At 41.4% G+C, this 14,281-nt stretch overlaps 1 protein-coding gene across 2 annotated transcripts in view; it reads right to left on the bottom strand.

Annotated features, from left to right (window-relative positions):
- Positions 1-12,901, bottom strand: part of angpt4 (angiopoietin 4) — a 70,160-nt gene extending 57,259 nt beyond the window's left edge. For both annotated transcript variants that reach the window (XM_084929583.1, XM_084929584.1), the window contains exon 1: positions 11,834-12,901. In XM_084929583.1, the coding sequence (XP_084785709.1) occupies positions 11,834-12,208 (375 nt within the window). In that variant the 5' untranslated portion in view covers positions 12,209-12,901. The remainder of the gene's footprint in view (positions 1-11,833) is intronic.
- Positions 12,902-14,281: the final 1,380 nt, after the last annotated feature.

The raw sequence follows: 14,281 nt of genomic DNA, 5'->3' as shown, positions 1-14,281 counted from the left end.
CAAAGTACCAGGCGATGCAACAAAAATGATTAAATTTTGACAAACTGACGAACTCCAAACTGCCAATTTTGTGTTCCAGTGAAAACCCATACCCTTGTTTACCTGCCTTTGTGATTCATGTCACTATATTTGACAAGTAGTAAGAACAAGCAGTATGTTGCAAAATTCAGGAGGGACCATGTATCACTATGTCATAGTTTTTAAGCTCAGTGTAGCAGTCACTATGAATGATGCTTCTCTTGATGTCAGACTCTCATGCCAATAAACAATCCACACACCCACAAGTAGAAACACACACTCTCCCACTCATGACCACAGCCTCATCCCCTGTGAGTGCATTTCCTGCACTGTTACCACTTTTTATGTTTCTAATTTCTACTTTAATAGCTATTCTGGACCTTGTTTTACTACATTGTGCAACTCTGTCTCTTTTAATTTGATTTACATCCCATAAACTCGATAAGATGAAACTTTAGAAAGAAAATGTAACAATATATTTTGTTCTTAGGTTTTGTAATTGCTGTTATTAAACTGTCGAGATCCTGGTGTCGATGTCACAAACACAGAAGTGTATAACAGAGGCCCTTTGCTCTGAGACTCTGGCCTTTACATTATCAGATCATGAACCACGAGCGCTTCAGCCGGCGCACAGCAGTCAGATCTTTTTATTAACTGGTTTTGAAAGACCCAAACACAATCCCGCCTCCCTGCTGCAGATCTCCATAAAGCATAATAAAATACATCATTGTGGTAAAAGCATTCCCAAAGATTCCCATCACTGCAGCCAATTCTGCAAAAATCATTTCTCAATTATTCTCAACGGGGGAGTAAAGTCGGAAACAAGAACCCAAAGTTGTTAATCTGAGGCCTTCGCACAGATGTGAAGACAGACGGCAGAACACCACGGCAAGATTTCAAATAGTCACTAATTGGGCTCAGGACACACTCACCGTTCCATCCTCCTGATGTTAGTGCTGCTCTCTAAAACGGTTATTATCCCTGAGAGACCAAAACGCCACTGAAACAACAAGACCAGAGGAAACCCTGTGCATAATCATGAGACACAGAAGTGATCTGACAAAATAACATCGTATTCTGCAAACTCAAGGTCCCAGAAGTCATCCTTAGAGATTTATTTTTCCTCCTGAAGGAAAGGTGTATGTCATTTAGTCAGTTTGTTTGTCTGACAAAATGTCATTTTTAATTTTTGTGTGATGGTCGACACCAACAACAGAGAATTTTAGTCGATAAAGGGCTTGGACATGAATTGAGCTGCGGTTTGGGGAAAGCCTGGAGGGGGACTGGCGGTGGTTCCCAGGCCTGGTAGATCCACATGTACTAAATAAGTGAAGTGAAGAAGTTAAAGAATCGAAAAGGGGAGGGAGGGTGGAGCACATAAACCTGAACAAACAGCTTGTAGAACTGGGGGAACGTATAAATAAAAACCAAAAGGAGCGTGTTTGGAGGCGTGATCCCGCTCCTGAAATTCAGATACTTTATCTCCAAGTACTAGGCCACGGGAGACACCAGTACCTAGGTTGGCTAAACATTTGACCTTCACTGTTAGCACCCAAGGAGAAAGTTGACCTTAAATAATACATTTCAAGAAACCATATAGATTAATATATCATATGGAAGAGCATGGATAGAGCTGTACAACACGCGTTTTACTTTTTCAATACATCACTCTATGATGTCACAATGACACCATAAAGTTTCCCCAAAAACACAACACGTGTCATGACCCTGTGCCTTCTTGGCTGACTCTGTATGGCTACAAGTGTTTCTGTTGTGTTGCATCTCTCGCTCTACCGGGGCGTAGTCATGACGACTCCAGCCCCTGGCTCAGACACCTGCAAGCAATCGTCTCATCACCACGCTCACTTCTTAAGGCGGCTGCCGAGAACGCTTCTTCGCTGGATTATTGTGTAACACTCGTCAGTGTCATTGCAAGTCTGAGCTTTTCCACGAGTTTCTTTCGTGCCGCAACTTACCTGTTCTTCCTCCCTGTGCCAGATTTCTCGTCAGCCTGAGGACCGCTGTTTGGTGAGCTAAAGCCGGAGTCCGAGCTATCCTGAGCATCAGCGAAGGATTGTGTACATAGCCCCGTGTGTCCCCTTCCCGTGCCTGTGTTCCCCGGAGATCCTCTTCCCGTACCCCCTCACCTGTATATATCTGCACCTGGTGTCTGTGTGTAAATAAATTGTGAAACTTTAGAGACGGTCTGCCTCCGAGTCTCTCCTGAGCCTGACAACACGTGTCCATGTCTTAAAATCACAATGACAATGACACAAAAATATGAATATACCACACTAGATATCTATGTAACAATGCTGACATCAGCAGTAATGGTCTAGGAAAATAACGCACATTATCGGGGATTTTAATATTGACATCTTTTCTGCTGACAACAGCATAAAACAGTTTGAGTATAGCCTTCACCCTTCAGGGGAAGTTATTCTCTCTGAGCGCTCTTGTTTTCATAGCACACATGATAATATCATAAATAATCGAGACATTATTGTTTCTGTAAACATCTGAACAGTTTTAGTTAAAGGGTTTCCCTCCACTCCCTTACACTCGCATTTCAAGAATTATTCATTTGCCAGAAAAGACAAACCACAAGACTTTGTGGTAGTGCAGTGGTCAGCGTCATCACCTCACAGCAAGAGGGTCGTGGGTTTGAGTCCGCTGGTCAGCATGTTCTCCCCATGTGTGCGCTCAGAGTCATACATGTAAGGTTAATTACTGATTCTAAGCTGGCGGTAGGTGTGTGGTTGTCTGTCTTGCTGTGATCAGTTAGCATCCTTGTCCTATCGCAACTGTGACAGGCTCCAGCTGAGCGTAACCCTGAATTGGACAACACGAAGAAAATGGACTGATGGACAAAACAAGCAACGGTCAAATTGTTAATATGATTCACATTTTGTATAGAAATCTTTAAAGTATTCATGTTCTTAGTTCTATCAGCTACAATACAATGAAGTGAAAATCTGATACTCTTGCAGCCCTCATACAAATACGCTATATTGGTCATAAAATAATAGTCATAAAAAACTCAATTGCTGCTGAATATTCTAACTTATTCTCCCCACAAAGTCTTTGATGTCTCATCTATTACTCAGATTAAAACCACAAACTGAAACTATGACGTTAAAGCACAGAATCATCGATCGATTATCAGCAATGTTTACTTCCTCTGAGATATTTGTTATTTCATCCTCTTAAAGATCAGATAAGAGTCTTTCAACATCGCTGCAATGTTAACGATGTATTTAGGAACAAGTAGCAGCTCAATAAGAGCCGAATTGTCAGCAGTTGTGTTTAGACTGAAGGAGGCTGACTGGGAGATAATGGGGGTCATTAGGCTGTTATTATTGCTGTCAGTGGGGTCTGCTCAGAGCTGTTTGATGTGTGGCTGTGAAGGATGATGGAGCACAGGGCAGTAGCTCAAAGACCAGGTGTTTCTCTGAGCGAAGATCAAAAAGTACTTGTGAAAGCTCCTCAGTGTAGCTTGTTATTACCCTGCTGGCTGTGCGTCCAGGACATGTTTTGAGTTCAGAAAACACTTTAAACTGTACAGACTTGTCACATGTTGTTCAATGAAGCACGACAAAGAGTCACTGAGTGTGGTGCGTTTCTTCCCGTGGCGTCAGATAACCATCAGATTCTGCCTGTGTGGGTCTAGTCACACACCGGGTCTCCTTTGGTCACTGATAGATAGCGTCACTGTGCTCGGGGCCAAAAAGTCCATATTGGGACAGAAGAAAGGGGACAGGTGGGTCTGTCAGGTTTATCAGACTGGTTGGGTTTAATCTGGCCCTCCACAGCAGCACTGTCAGGTATAATGTCTCCCAAAGTAACACATTACTGTACATGTTTCAGTAGTAATGTAGCTATACTGGCTTGAGTAATGACATCACAATAACAATAATGTTATTACTTGTATTAGGTTCTTAATAGTGTAATTATCTGACAGTGCGTTTCAGGCCATTTTATTGAGTAATGCCATAAAAAGTAAAGTAAGTTACAGAGTAGTGTAACAAACTACTTTCTTTGGATAGTAATTAGGTAACGCACTGCAGTACTTTTAGGAAAAGTAATGCGGAATGTGTAATATGTTACTGTTTTTGAGTAACAGTGCCCACACTGCACACCACTTCACACTGAGAATGTAGGATTTGGGCTGGAAACCCATCTCACTGATACCATAGCTCAGGGTGCCATGTGCTACTGATAAGAGACGCCTTGTTTCTAAGCACAAAACATGATCAATGATCTGATCATGTATCAGCTCACAGTTCCAGGTTGGATCTTCTCTTTGGATTTTTACTTGTGAGTCAAATCTTGACTTATTGTTAAAGTAATTCAAAAGCTGTGATGTTATTTTATTTTTATGAATAAAGTCTAAATATTTACCAACAAACATAAACAACTATGCAGATATTCTTTTAAAGGTGTTCATGACGGGATAAAATATCTGGAAACTAATTGACACAACTTTTTGTTTTTGTCTTTATTTGCACATTTACATACTTATATGCATATAAAGAGTTTGTTTTCCCAACTTTGAAGTATTTCAGCACTCTGCAAAGATGCGTGTTGCTGTTGATAAAATGTTTCTAATAATTTATTTAAATTATAATGAAAACATTCACTAGCTACGTGCTCCAGACATGTATCATAAACTGGCTTGTAAAACAGCTCATAATGGAGGCCATATGAAGTATTTTAATTTGAGCCAATTTCTCAATAAAAAATTCATATTTTCCATAAATGCAGAGTATTTTGAACTGACATTTGATGTCATGCTGACTTAATAAACATAATTTAATGCTCCAGGACAATCCTCGGGCTCATATAGTGAAGCATGACTAATAAAATATTTATCCTTTGCTATAAAATCAAACTTTCTCCGTCTTATCCCACCACATTTTTCATAGCTGCTGCTGCTCTGTCTTAGTCTCTCTGCAGAGGGTTATCATCAGCAGAACCTTTGACCACATCAAAGCATGGCATGGTAGTGGCAGCAGTTGATAACCGTGCTGTGATCTAACCACAGTGGCTTTCCTGTTTCGTTCTCTTCGTCTCTCAGGCACGGCTTCATTTGAAGTCAGTCATTTGGCAGAAAACTAAACAAGCCCCCTGTTAACTACCTCACTTACTTCTGTTTACAGACCAGATTTTGAGAAAACCACCAAACGGCTGCAGAGGCCAAACAGTGTCTGAGTGAGTGGTAACACTTGAGATAAACACATTTGCAGTTTACTGTTGCCGGTAAAGAAAAGTGTGCATTATTTTATTCATATAGAAAAGATTAAAAAATAAATAAAAGCCATAAGAAGAATTTTTAGGTACAATACCTGATTCAAAAAATATTTTATTGTTGTTTATTGTTTCACAGAAATATAAAACAGTAATAAAATATAAAAGTTAACTTTTCATAAGCAACCTGCAGAAGCAACCTGAATTTGCTTTTCAAGACCACGTTAGTAAACTTCAAACCAGAGCTGTTGTGTCAGAGTCTGCTCTGTCTGGGTCAGTTTGCTCATTCAAACTGATTATAATTAGTGCTGTTGATAGCTTAAGTTGAAGGTCCTACATTAATATTTCTTCAGGATTGATCCATAATTTCTGCCAGGAGGGAAACAAAAAACAGAGCCAGGTCCAGAGCGAAGGAGCCAGAGCTCTGTGCAGCATTTCCAACACAATCACTAGTGAGTGCCCTGAGTTTACTAGTCCCTACGGACCCCAAAGCGCTTAACACAACCAGTCATCCACCCATTCACACACTGGTGATGGCAGCTACATTGTAGCCACAGCCACCCTGGGGCGCACTGACAGAGGGGAGGCTGCCGGACACTGGCGCCACCGGGTCCTCTGACCACCACCAGTAGGCAACGGGTGAAGTGTCTCGCCCAAGGACACAACGACCGAGACTGTCCAAGCTGGGGCTCAAACTGGCAACCTTCCGATTACAAGGCGAACTCCCAACTCTTGAGCCACGATCGTCCCACAGCAGTCCAAGACTACAGAGTTGGAGTCAGTCTGGCTACAGGATGAGACATCTAAAAGATATAGAGGACCAAAACAGCAAGACTATTTATCTCTATTCTTCATTTATACCGTTAAAGCTAGCCGGTGACAATGCTAATGATAATGGTCACAACTACGTTTACCAGTTAGTTGCCGTTTGGTCGAGAAATTGTAATTAAATCAGTTTCTGTTTGTGGTGTGGCTATTATAACAGAACAGTAGACTACCTAACTGATTCAATGACCCACTGCTGTGGCATGGTGAAGTCAGGTTTGTTGGCTCACAGCTGTTCACTGATGGCATTTTATCTGCATGAGCAGCTGCCTCTTCTGCAGTCTGGATCTAACCAACGTTACAGACCACAGCTTTAAGGTTTTGATTTGTGACTTCCTGAGCCCCGAGAGAGGAGTTTTGAATACAAGAGAAACACAAATACTGAGAAGGAGTTGAACAAATAGAGTGAGTCCACTGTGCGTCAGTTAAGAGGGTTGGGGGAATTAGATACTTGTCTGTGCTTCGACCGAGCTCTGTGATTTAGAAGCAACACAGCTGTGGTTCAGTAGAAACCTCGGCTGTATGCAACTTAACACTGATGTTATTACTGGAAGGTGACAAATTAAAAGAAAAATATCAGCATTTGGATGGATGCACTTCACAGCAGCAATGGCCATCATTTATATTCAGCTGTTAGTCCAAAGCAGAGTGACCATCACTGGACTCAGTGAGCAGCCATCACCACCATCATTCAAATATAAAATTATATAGTTTGGAAGTCAGCAATAAGGTCCAGGTGGCCCGGAGCATCAACGCCGAGGAGGACGGACGCTGCTCCTGTGCAGGGCTAAGACACTTTAGGCTGTGTTTTAGCTAATGTGCCTCCTTTTCTACTCATGACAGTGTTTTGTTTTTGGTTTTTTGCCTGTACTTTCTGTAGATAAAAACGTTATTGCTGTGCACTTAATTATCTGTTCTCTTGAAACCTGATTTAGTGTTTTCCTCTGCAGGAGACTTTAAATACTTTTGAATGGGTATTGGTCTCTAATTAACACCAACTTCAAAGTCTTGGTTTCAATGCACAACATAAAAATCTGTTTGTTCAAAGGATTAATTTATGATTAGGAAATTTACTTTAACTCTGAACCTTTGACTCGTTGATGCTTTGATGGTTTATCTTTCTGAAGGGAGGACAAGAAACGGAGACAAAGTCAGCAAAGAAGAAAGAAAGTGGAGACGTTATCTTTTAACTGAACTGAATTAAAGCTCAGATGAGGTGAAGGTGACAGCTTGCACCAATGTTCTTAAGTGAGACACCGATTAGATCCCGACAGCTGACCCTAACTCCACCCCTAAGGTTAAAGGTCACTGTTGATCTCCTGTCGGGGTGCTGCAGACCCCAGCTGTGGACTTGACCCGAGTCTCCTCCCGGCTTTAACATTGTGGGTGGCAAACACACACAGGCTCACACACAAGGCTTGTTGAAGACGTTGGAAAACTCTCAGTGGGTTAATCCAGCGAAACACTGAATTTACACTCAGATTAACAGCCTTGCAGAAAGCAATTCCATCCCTCCAACAGCTACCACGAAAACAAAAAAGAAACACTCAACTATGGTGGGCAGCAGAAACAATAAAACTCTTAGTCGCTCCATTTACACCGGAATGTATCTAAAGCCACAATTTAATGTATCCACTGTAATCGCAGCAGATCTGCTTTAAACTGTTACAATAAGGAAATCTGATTCAAAGACCCTTTGGTATTCCAGCAGGTTGCAAAGGTGCAAATTTTGATCACGTGACCACCATTAAAGACACGAAAAGAGTGCACAACACATGGGGACCCCCCCCCCAAAAAAAACAAAAAAACAAACAATTTATGAAAAAACTGACAGAAAAATGATCTTTCCACATCCCTGCTTCTAAAAAGAGGCATTTTCTTCAGCACAGGCACTTTTACTCATTTTCTTCCAATTATTTCTTTTTGTTCAGCTGGCTATGAAAAATGGATTTAACCGTTTTCAAAAGAATAACACTAATATTAATAATAAAGCGCCAATAAAAAAAACCCAACCACGCAACTGTAAAATACACTGGCACTAGTACATTTTACGTTTGTTCACTAAAAACAGGTGCAGCAAACGTTCTGAAAACATTAAATAGTTTGTAATACCACTGCTAAAGTGTACGCAGCGATCAGCTGGCAGCTACAAAGCAGCGCCTCCCGTTAAGTCTTAATAGCACATGCACGGGACTTTAGTCTGTTTCAGAGGCTCGGCTAGTTTTGGCAGTCAGGGCTCTGATATTGGGAAATGATCTACTGAGGAAAGATCAGTGGAGTCACTGACATGATTTAAGCAGATTTAGTGGAGATAAAGTCATTGAGAGTTCAGCCATGTGCTCTGTTTGAACAGGAAAAACCTGCTAACATGTGCGTGGGCTTGATAGACCTTTTCCAGTAATATTTAGAGGTTTTCCTCTGAAATGAGTTTCTTTGCATCCCCAAAAATGTTTGAAGCACAAATTAAAATAGATAAAATTACTATGAAATGATTAGAAATAACATGATAATGCACCGGTTTCTGTCAAATAAGGAAATAACCAATGTTGTCAGTGTACACGGAGCAACCATTGTCAAAGCCACGAGTACTTACTCCACCAAAGTTAAATTCTTAGCCAAGGTGATGGTAAGGCATCTGATCATTGCTACGTATCAAAGACTGAAATCTGACACAGTCTAGTTATAAATCAACAAGTGACGTCAGTAATTTGGTGCTAAATAACATTTTTGCTTAACTTTCTCACATCAATAAATAGTAATAAAGGTGAAATTATGACATATGTTAAAGTGCAGAATATTAAGGATTGCTCTGGAAGGAGTTCAGCAGGATGGTGATTCTGGTAAAAGACTGGAACTCAAAGATCTGCTACTGGGAACCAGACAGTCTACCTTTGTTTGAGTTTTCCAAACAAAAATCCTCTTTTCACTAAGCTACTTACCTCAATTTCTCCTCCATTTGTCTGCGGCTCTTTCCTCGAGACCATTTGCACCACCTCACTTTGGTTTTATGTCTGGCACATCAGCACGCTAGCTAACAGCCAGCTGAAACAACTTTTTTTAAGCAGGCCAAAGTTTAAGGCTCTTTAGTCACTTCCTAAATTTATTAGGATACCAGCCTGTTTGAAAATTATGTGAATTGTGATACATTAAGGAAGTCGCAGATTTTTCTTTTCTCCACAGAATTAGCAGCACATGTCAACTTTGTGGTGGCCGTGACGGATGCAGCCAACGTCTTCAGAAAGTTAAATAAATCTGCCAAGACAGCAGCGTTATTCATGCAGCTGCTGTCATTCTACGAAAGCTTTAAATGATTCTAATGATGATGAATGGGAACTCCCTGCACGCAGATTCCTTTAGAAATGTTTTCTTTAGCTAATCTTATTTAATGGATCAACATCTCCTGCTGCAGCCAAATCACTTCAATCTGCACATCAGCAGGCGACTGACTGAAGGTTTAACTGTGGGGAGGCGATGGAGGAGAGAGGTAAACCCAGGAAGATGCTGTGTGGTCTGTCTTTAAAGGGATCCAGTTAATATTTGGGTAGAAGATTGATGAAAAAATTTACAACTCAGATTTAAATACAAACTGTAAGTACACAAATTAATTTGATTGGTATATTTGAATAAGGGAACCAAAGGAAACTTCTTCAGTCATCCCTTCTCCGTATCAGTTCATCAGTGTTGTGCAACCAAGAGTTTGCAGTTCATTTCCAGTTTGAGAGCTTTGTGTTGTTTCACTTTTACTTTTGATTTCTTTATTACATTTTATCTGACAGAGATGATGCATTTAACATAGTTTCAGTATAGAGCATAAAACCTACACAAACGGGGATGCAACTGATTCTAAAATGCTTAAATACAGTCGCCCAAAAACCCAACACCATGCAGCTCGACCTGGGTGTGTCGGATAAAAGCTGATTGGTTGAAAAGAGGGGCAGAACAGGAAAGAGAGGAACAGCAGAGTTTACAAATTGGGGGAAGTATGGGGAAAAAACAAAGCTAAAAATAAGTGTCAGCAGTAAACACGTTTCACGGTTTTTAAACACTCAGGTTCACTTCAGTGTGCGTTATAAGTTCACTGTACTCTGCAGCAGGCTGAAGGAACAACAACACCACGATAAAAAAGTACACTGCAGCGAGTACACGGCTACAACACGCAATCTGCAGTTTTGGCACAAACACTGATCTGAATGTTGTTGGCTTCAGATTAGGAACCAACACCAAAGTAAGAAGCATATTAAATTAAAGAGTGAGAAGACAGCAACTCTTCTGGTTGTAACTAAAAGTCTTTTTGTAAACGATTGGTTGGTTAATTCTCTTTGTATCATCAGTTCTCTGATCTCTCCTTCATCCCAGGTTAAGATGTCAGTCGAGTTTTCGATACCACCTTAAATTTTGAAACACATATCAATAATCACAGCCTGGATATTTCTGCTTATGTAATATCAGTCGGTTGTGTCCGTCCCTCACAGCTAACAGTACTGCTATTCTTGTACATGTGCTGGTTACATCTTAGATTGATTATTGTAATTCTGTCCTCTCTGCTTTACTGCACAAAAGTCTCCATAGACTTCAAATCGTTCGAAACTGTTTATGTCATTTCTTGAACATATAACTGCTGTGCTCCAGCAGTTTGATTGGAAGCCTGCAAAATATTGCTTCATTTTAAGATTCTGCTTCTGATTTTGAAGCCTCTCCATTACCTCTGATGTGCACATCAGCATTCCCTCCTGTAGATCCTCCTGTGTTACCCTCATTTTACCATGGGATTTAAAGATTTCACTTTTTTCTATCTCTTGATTTGTATTGTTGACTTTGTAATTTTATGATGTATTGATGTATAGTTAAGGCATTTCCTACTTTTTGCGTCCTATGATTCAGAATGATGATTCAGTCAGCAGCCCGTACTTTGAAAAAGACCAAAGCTATGATCTGTGATGAAAGAAAAACTGGGAAAGTGGTAACATGATAAGAAATGTAATGGATGAATGCTTAATTTCATCATACAGCAAGGATTTCTGCATCAATCCTGCAGCACAAACGTGAGATAATGGAGGAACAATGGCATTACAAGTGCTCAATTACAGCACTGACTGCGCAACCAAAGCTCAGCTGAAAGTAGATTAGATTAGACAGAATCATACTGTAGTTTGTAAGGACAACAGAAGGGAACACACTCATTGTTTTTCTCCTGATTGAAAGCAGACACCACATGTCCAGAGTGATTACCTGGAACTTTGATCTCTGGCCCACAGATCACCACACACCAAAACCTAAACTGTTTCTGCTGAAAATCACACAGGTGCTGGAGCACGAGCGGTGTGTGTCGGAGGAATCCCGAGTTGCTCTGACATTACCACTCACTGGATGGTTTTCATGCTTTTTCTTCCTATCAAAGAGTTCAGTGCTCCATGATAACACACCCGTCATCATATGTGGTAACACAAATACACACACACATTCTCTTGATACTTGCAGTCTCTAATCACCGTGTTATTTTGATTCCACTGTTATGAATGTACCCATTGGTATTATATTGAGGTATTTGTGGGAAAACACAAGAAAAGAAAGTTCCTGTATAGTTTTACAGATGTTTTCTGGTGAATACTTGAATCCCCAGTTAATCAGGACCGTAAACACAGTTTTCTTTTCACTGTTCCCTTTCTCAACATCTGTTATAAACCGGTAACTTTATGTTGACGTGACCTTTAATGGAAAGATAAGAAGCCAGTTTGTGTCTTACCTTCTGCAGCCACTGTGTGTTGTTCTCCATCGTGCTCTCCAGGTGTTGCAGTTTCTGAGCCGACCATTCGCTGTCAGCAGGCGGCGAGTCTCTCTGAACGACACCCGGCCCGCCCTGAAAGCCACCATAGTGTTGCGTCTGTGATGGCGACCCTCCACCGGGGCATCCGTCCAGCTCTGGCAGGATGAAGGTGTAGCTGCACTGGCCGTGCTGGATGCGGTGCAACTTCCTCCTTTTCTCGCCGGCGCTGCCACCACTTCCTCCTCTCCTTCTTCCAGATACTCCTCGTTCTGCGCTGCCTGCATCAATGACAGCTGACAAAGTCCAAAGGAGCAGAAGGACCGGCAACCCCCGGCTGAGACTTAAGCCTTTCATGACACTCTCTTTAATTATATGAAAGTGTTTATTTCTCAGCGTAGAAGAGGGTCAAAGGAAGCTCATTCACACTCTGACCCCGATTAAGTTTAGGAAAACGTCTGTGTGCAGGATATGAACAAGAGTGTCAGCACAGTCTGTCGTTAGTTTGATCTCTTCTGTTTCAATCACAGTTTTTGGAAAAGAAAGCCGAAAGCATCTCTGGTCTCACACTGAATGGTCTCCTTCATTTGTGGTGACGATGCCCAAGGATTCCTCCCTCCTCTGTCTTCGTTGTTTGGTCTTAATCGTGTTTTCTGAGGCCGGGTTCTTCCAGGTAATAAAGACTTCTTAGGGCTCATATATTAGCTCAACTGATCAGCTGTTGCATGTTTTTTCCTTAAGGTATCAGGTGCAGATCCAGATCCACTCTGCAAGAAATATGGAAGAACCCAAAGCTACAAATTTAAAAGCAGAAGTAATGTGAAGATGATGAGCAGTTGTGTCCAAACAGTCTGTGAAGCTGAAGAGCTAAATATCTTTGTACTCCCACTCTTCTCTGGTGGCTCCAGTTTTAGAAGTGGCTGAAGGGAATTGCCTCTGCCCCCTTCTTATCTGCGCTGGCTGAGAAAAGGAGGAATGAGAGAGAGAAGAGGGGAGAGAGGAGGGGGGAGAGAGAGAAAGGACGGAGGAGGAGAGGGAGGAGTGGATGGACAGGAGACCTGAGGGAGGTCTGTTAGAGTACCCTCTCTCTGTTAGTGGGCTGAGACGAAATGAAAGGAGGAAGGAAGGAAAGAATGAGAAGTAGCCAGAAAAGAAAAAGAAATGTGAAGATTAAGGGAGTGAAAAAGAGTCAGATAAGGAATACAAATGCTGAGAAAGACAAAGTTTGAAAAGAAACTTAACTGCTGACAGACAGAGAAAAGTCACTGAGAAAGAAGGTGATAGAAGAAGAAAGAGAGATCTAAAAGAGGCTCCTGTAATCTTCTTTCCTGACTGATCTCTTAGTTCTGAAGAAAATCCCGATGCCTTGTATGGTCATTCAAACGGAGCTGGCAGCCAGAGACATTTCACTTTGTCCACTAAACACAACCATGCTCGGGGGCATCGTGGGACATCAGGAGGCCAAGGAAACCCACGCAGTCTACGTACTTAAAGCTGAAACGCTCTCTCAGTCGCAGGATGTACCTCCTCAACGCCTCTCATCTGTCCACATGGAAACACATACAAAGATTAGTTCCAGGCTGATGGCTTTGTCCCAGGATGATGAAACACAAGCTCTACATGTGGCGGGACAATGTGCGTTGTCAGATACAGAGTTTATTTGCACAGTGACAAACTGTTCTGCAGAACGCAGATAAAATTCTTTGATACGAGCCACGAGACAAACAGATTTCTGCGAGAGAATGAAGCCTCCAAAACGGCTTTAGAATGGCAGCTCAGCGTTAGGCGATCAAAGATTGAATGATTCTGTTTTGAAGACTGTGTTTCTGCAAAGATAAAGAGCTGCTCCCAACATCTTACCACCGACAAGTTATTTATTTTGACATAAAGCAGTCCTATTTTCAGCCCGGCCTGACCCCGGTCTACTGTTACTGCCACAGCATGCATCTTAATTTTTTTGTCGGGACCGGGTCACTCACTTAATGTAAGCCAATTGGTCCTTTGGGGGAAAGCAGAGAGGTTACACTTCTGCTTCAATCGGAGATCATTCTCATGTGAACGGGGGTGGACGGAGAGCCTGGTGCACAGAGCTGCACAACATAGATGAGTCCTCTAATTGCATCATTTATGTTTATGTTTTAAAAGGAAAATGTTTTTTATTGTGGGATTGTTTCGGTCTCACTTATTCTCATTCTTTTATTTCATCTGCTTTTCTGTCTGCTCATGTATGGTACAGGTTTTTATTATGTTCTCATTTATTCATGGACAGATTTTGTTTATTTGTGATGAACTCTGACCCAGACAGAGCTGTAAAAAATGCTAATGGTTGATGAATACCCCTGAAAAGCATGATGTTTCATATAATCCTTATATTATCCTCAATATGTGGTGTGATCGCAGTCAGTGAAAAATAATAGAGATACATACAGT

This window comes from Perissodus microlepis, chromosome 5 (genome assembly GCF_051167445.1).
Source record: "Perissodus microlepis isolate ML-2025 ecotype Zambia chromosome 5, ASM5116744v1, whole genome shotgun sequence".
Taxonomy (NCBI): Eukaryota; Metazoa; Chordata; class Actinopteri; order Cichliformes; family Cichlidae; genus Perissodus; species Perissodus microlepis.
The sequence above is the reverse complement of the archived record's forward strand: the minus strand, read 5'-3'. Positions and strand labels throughout refer to the sequence as shown.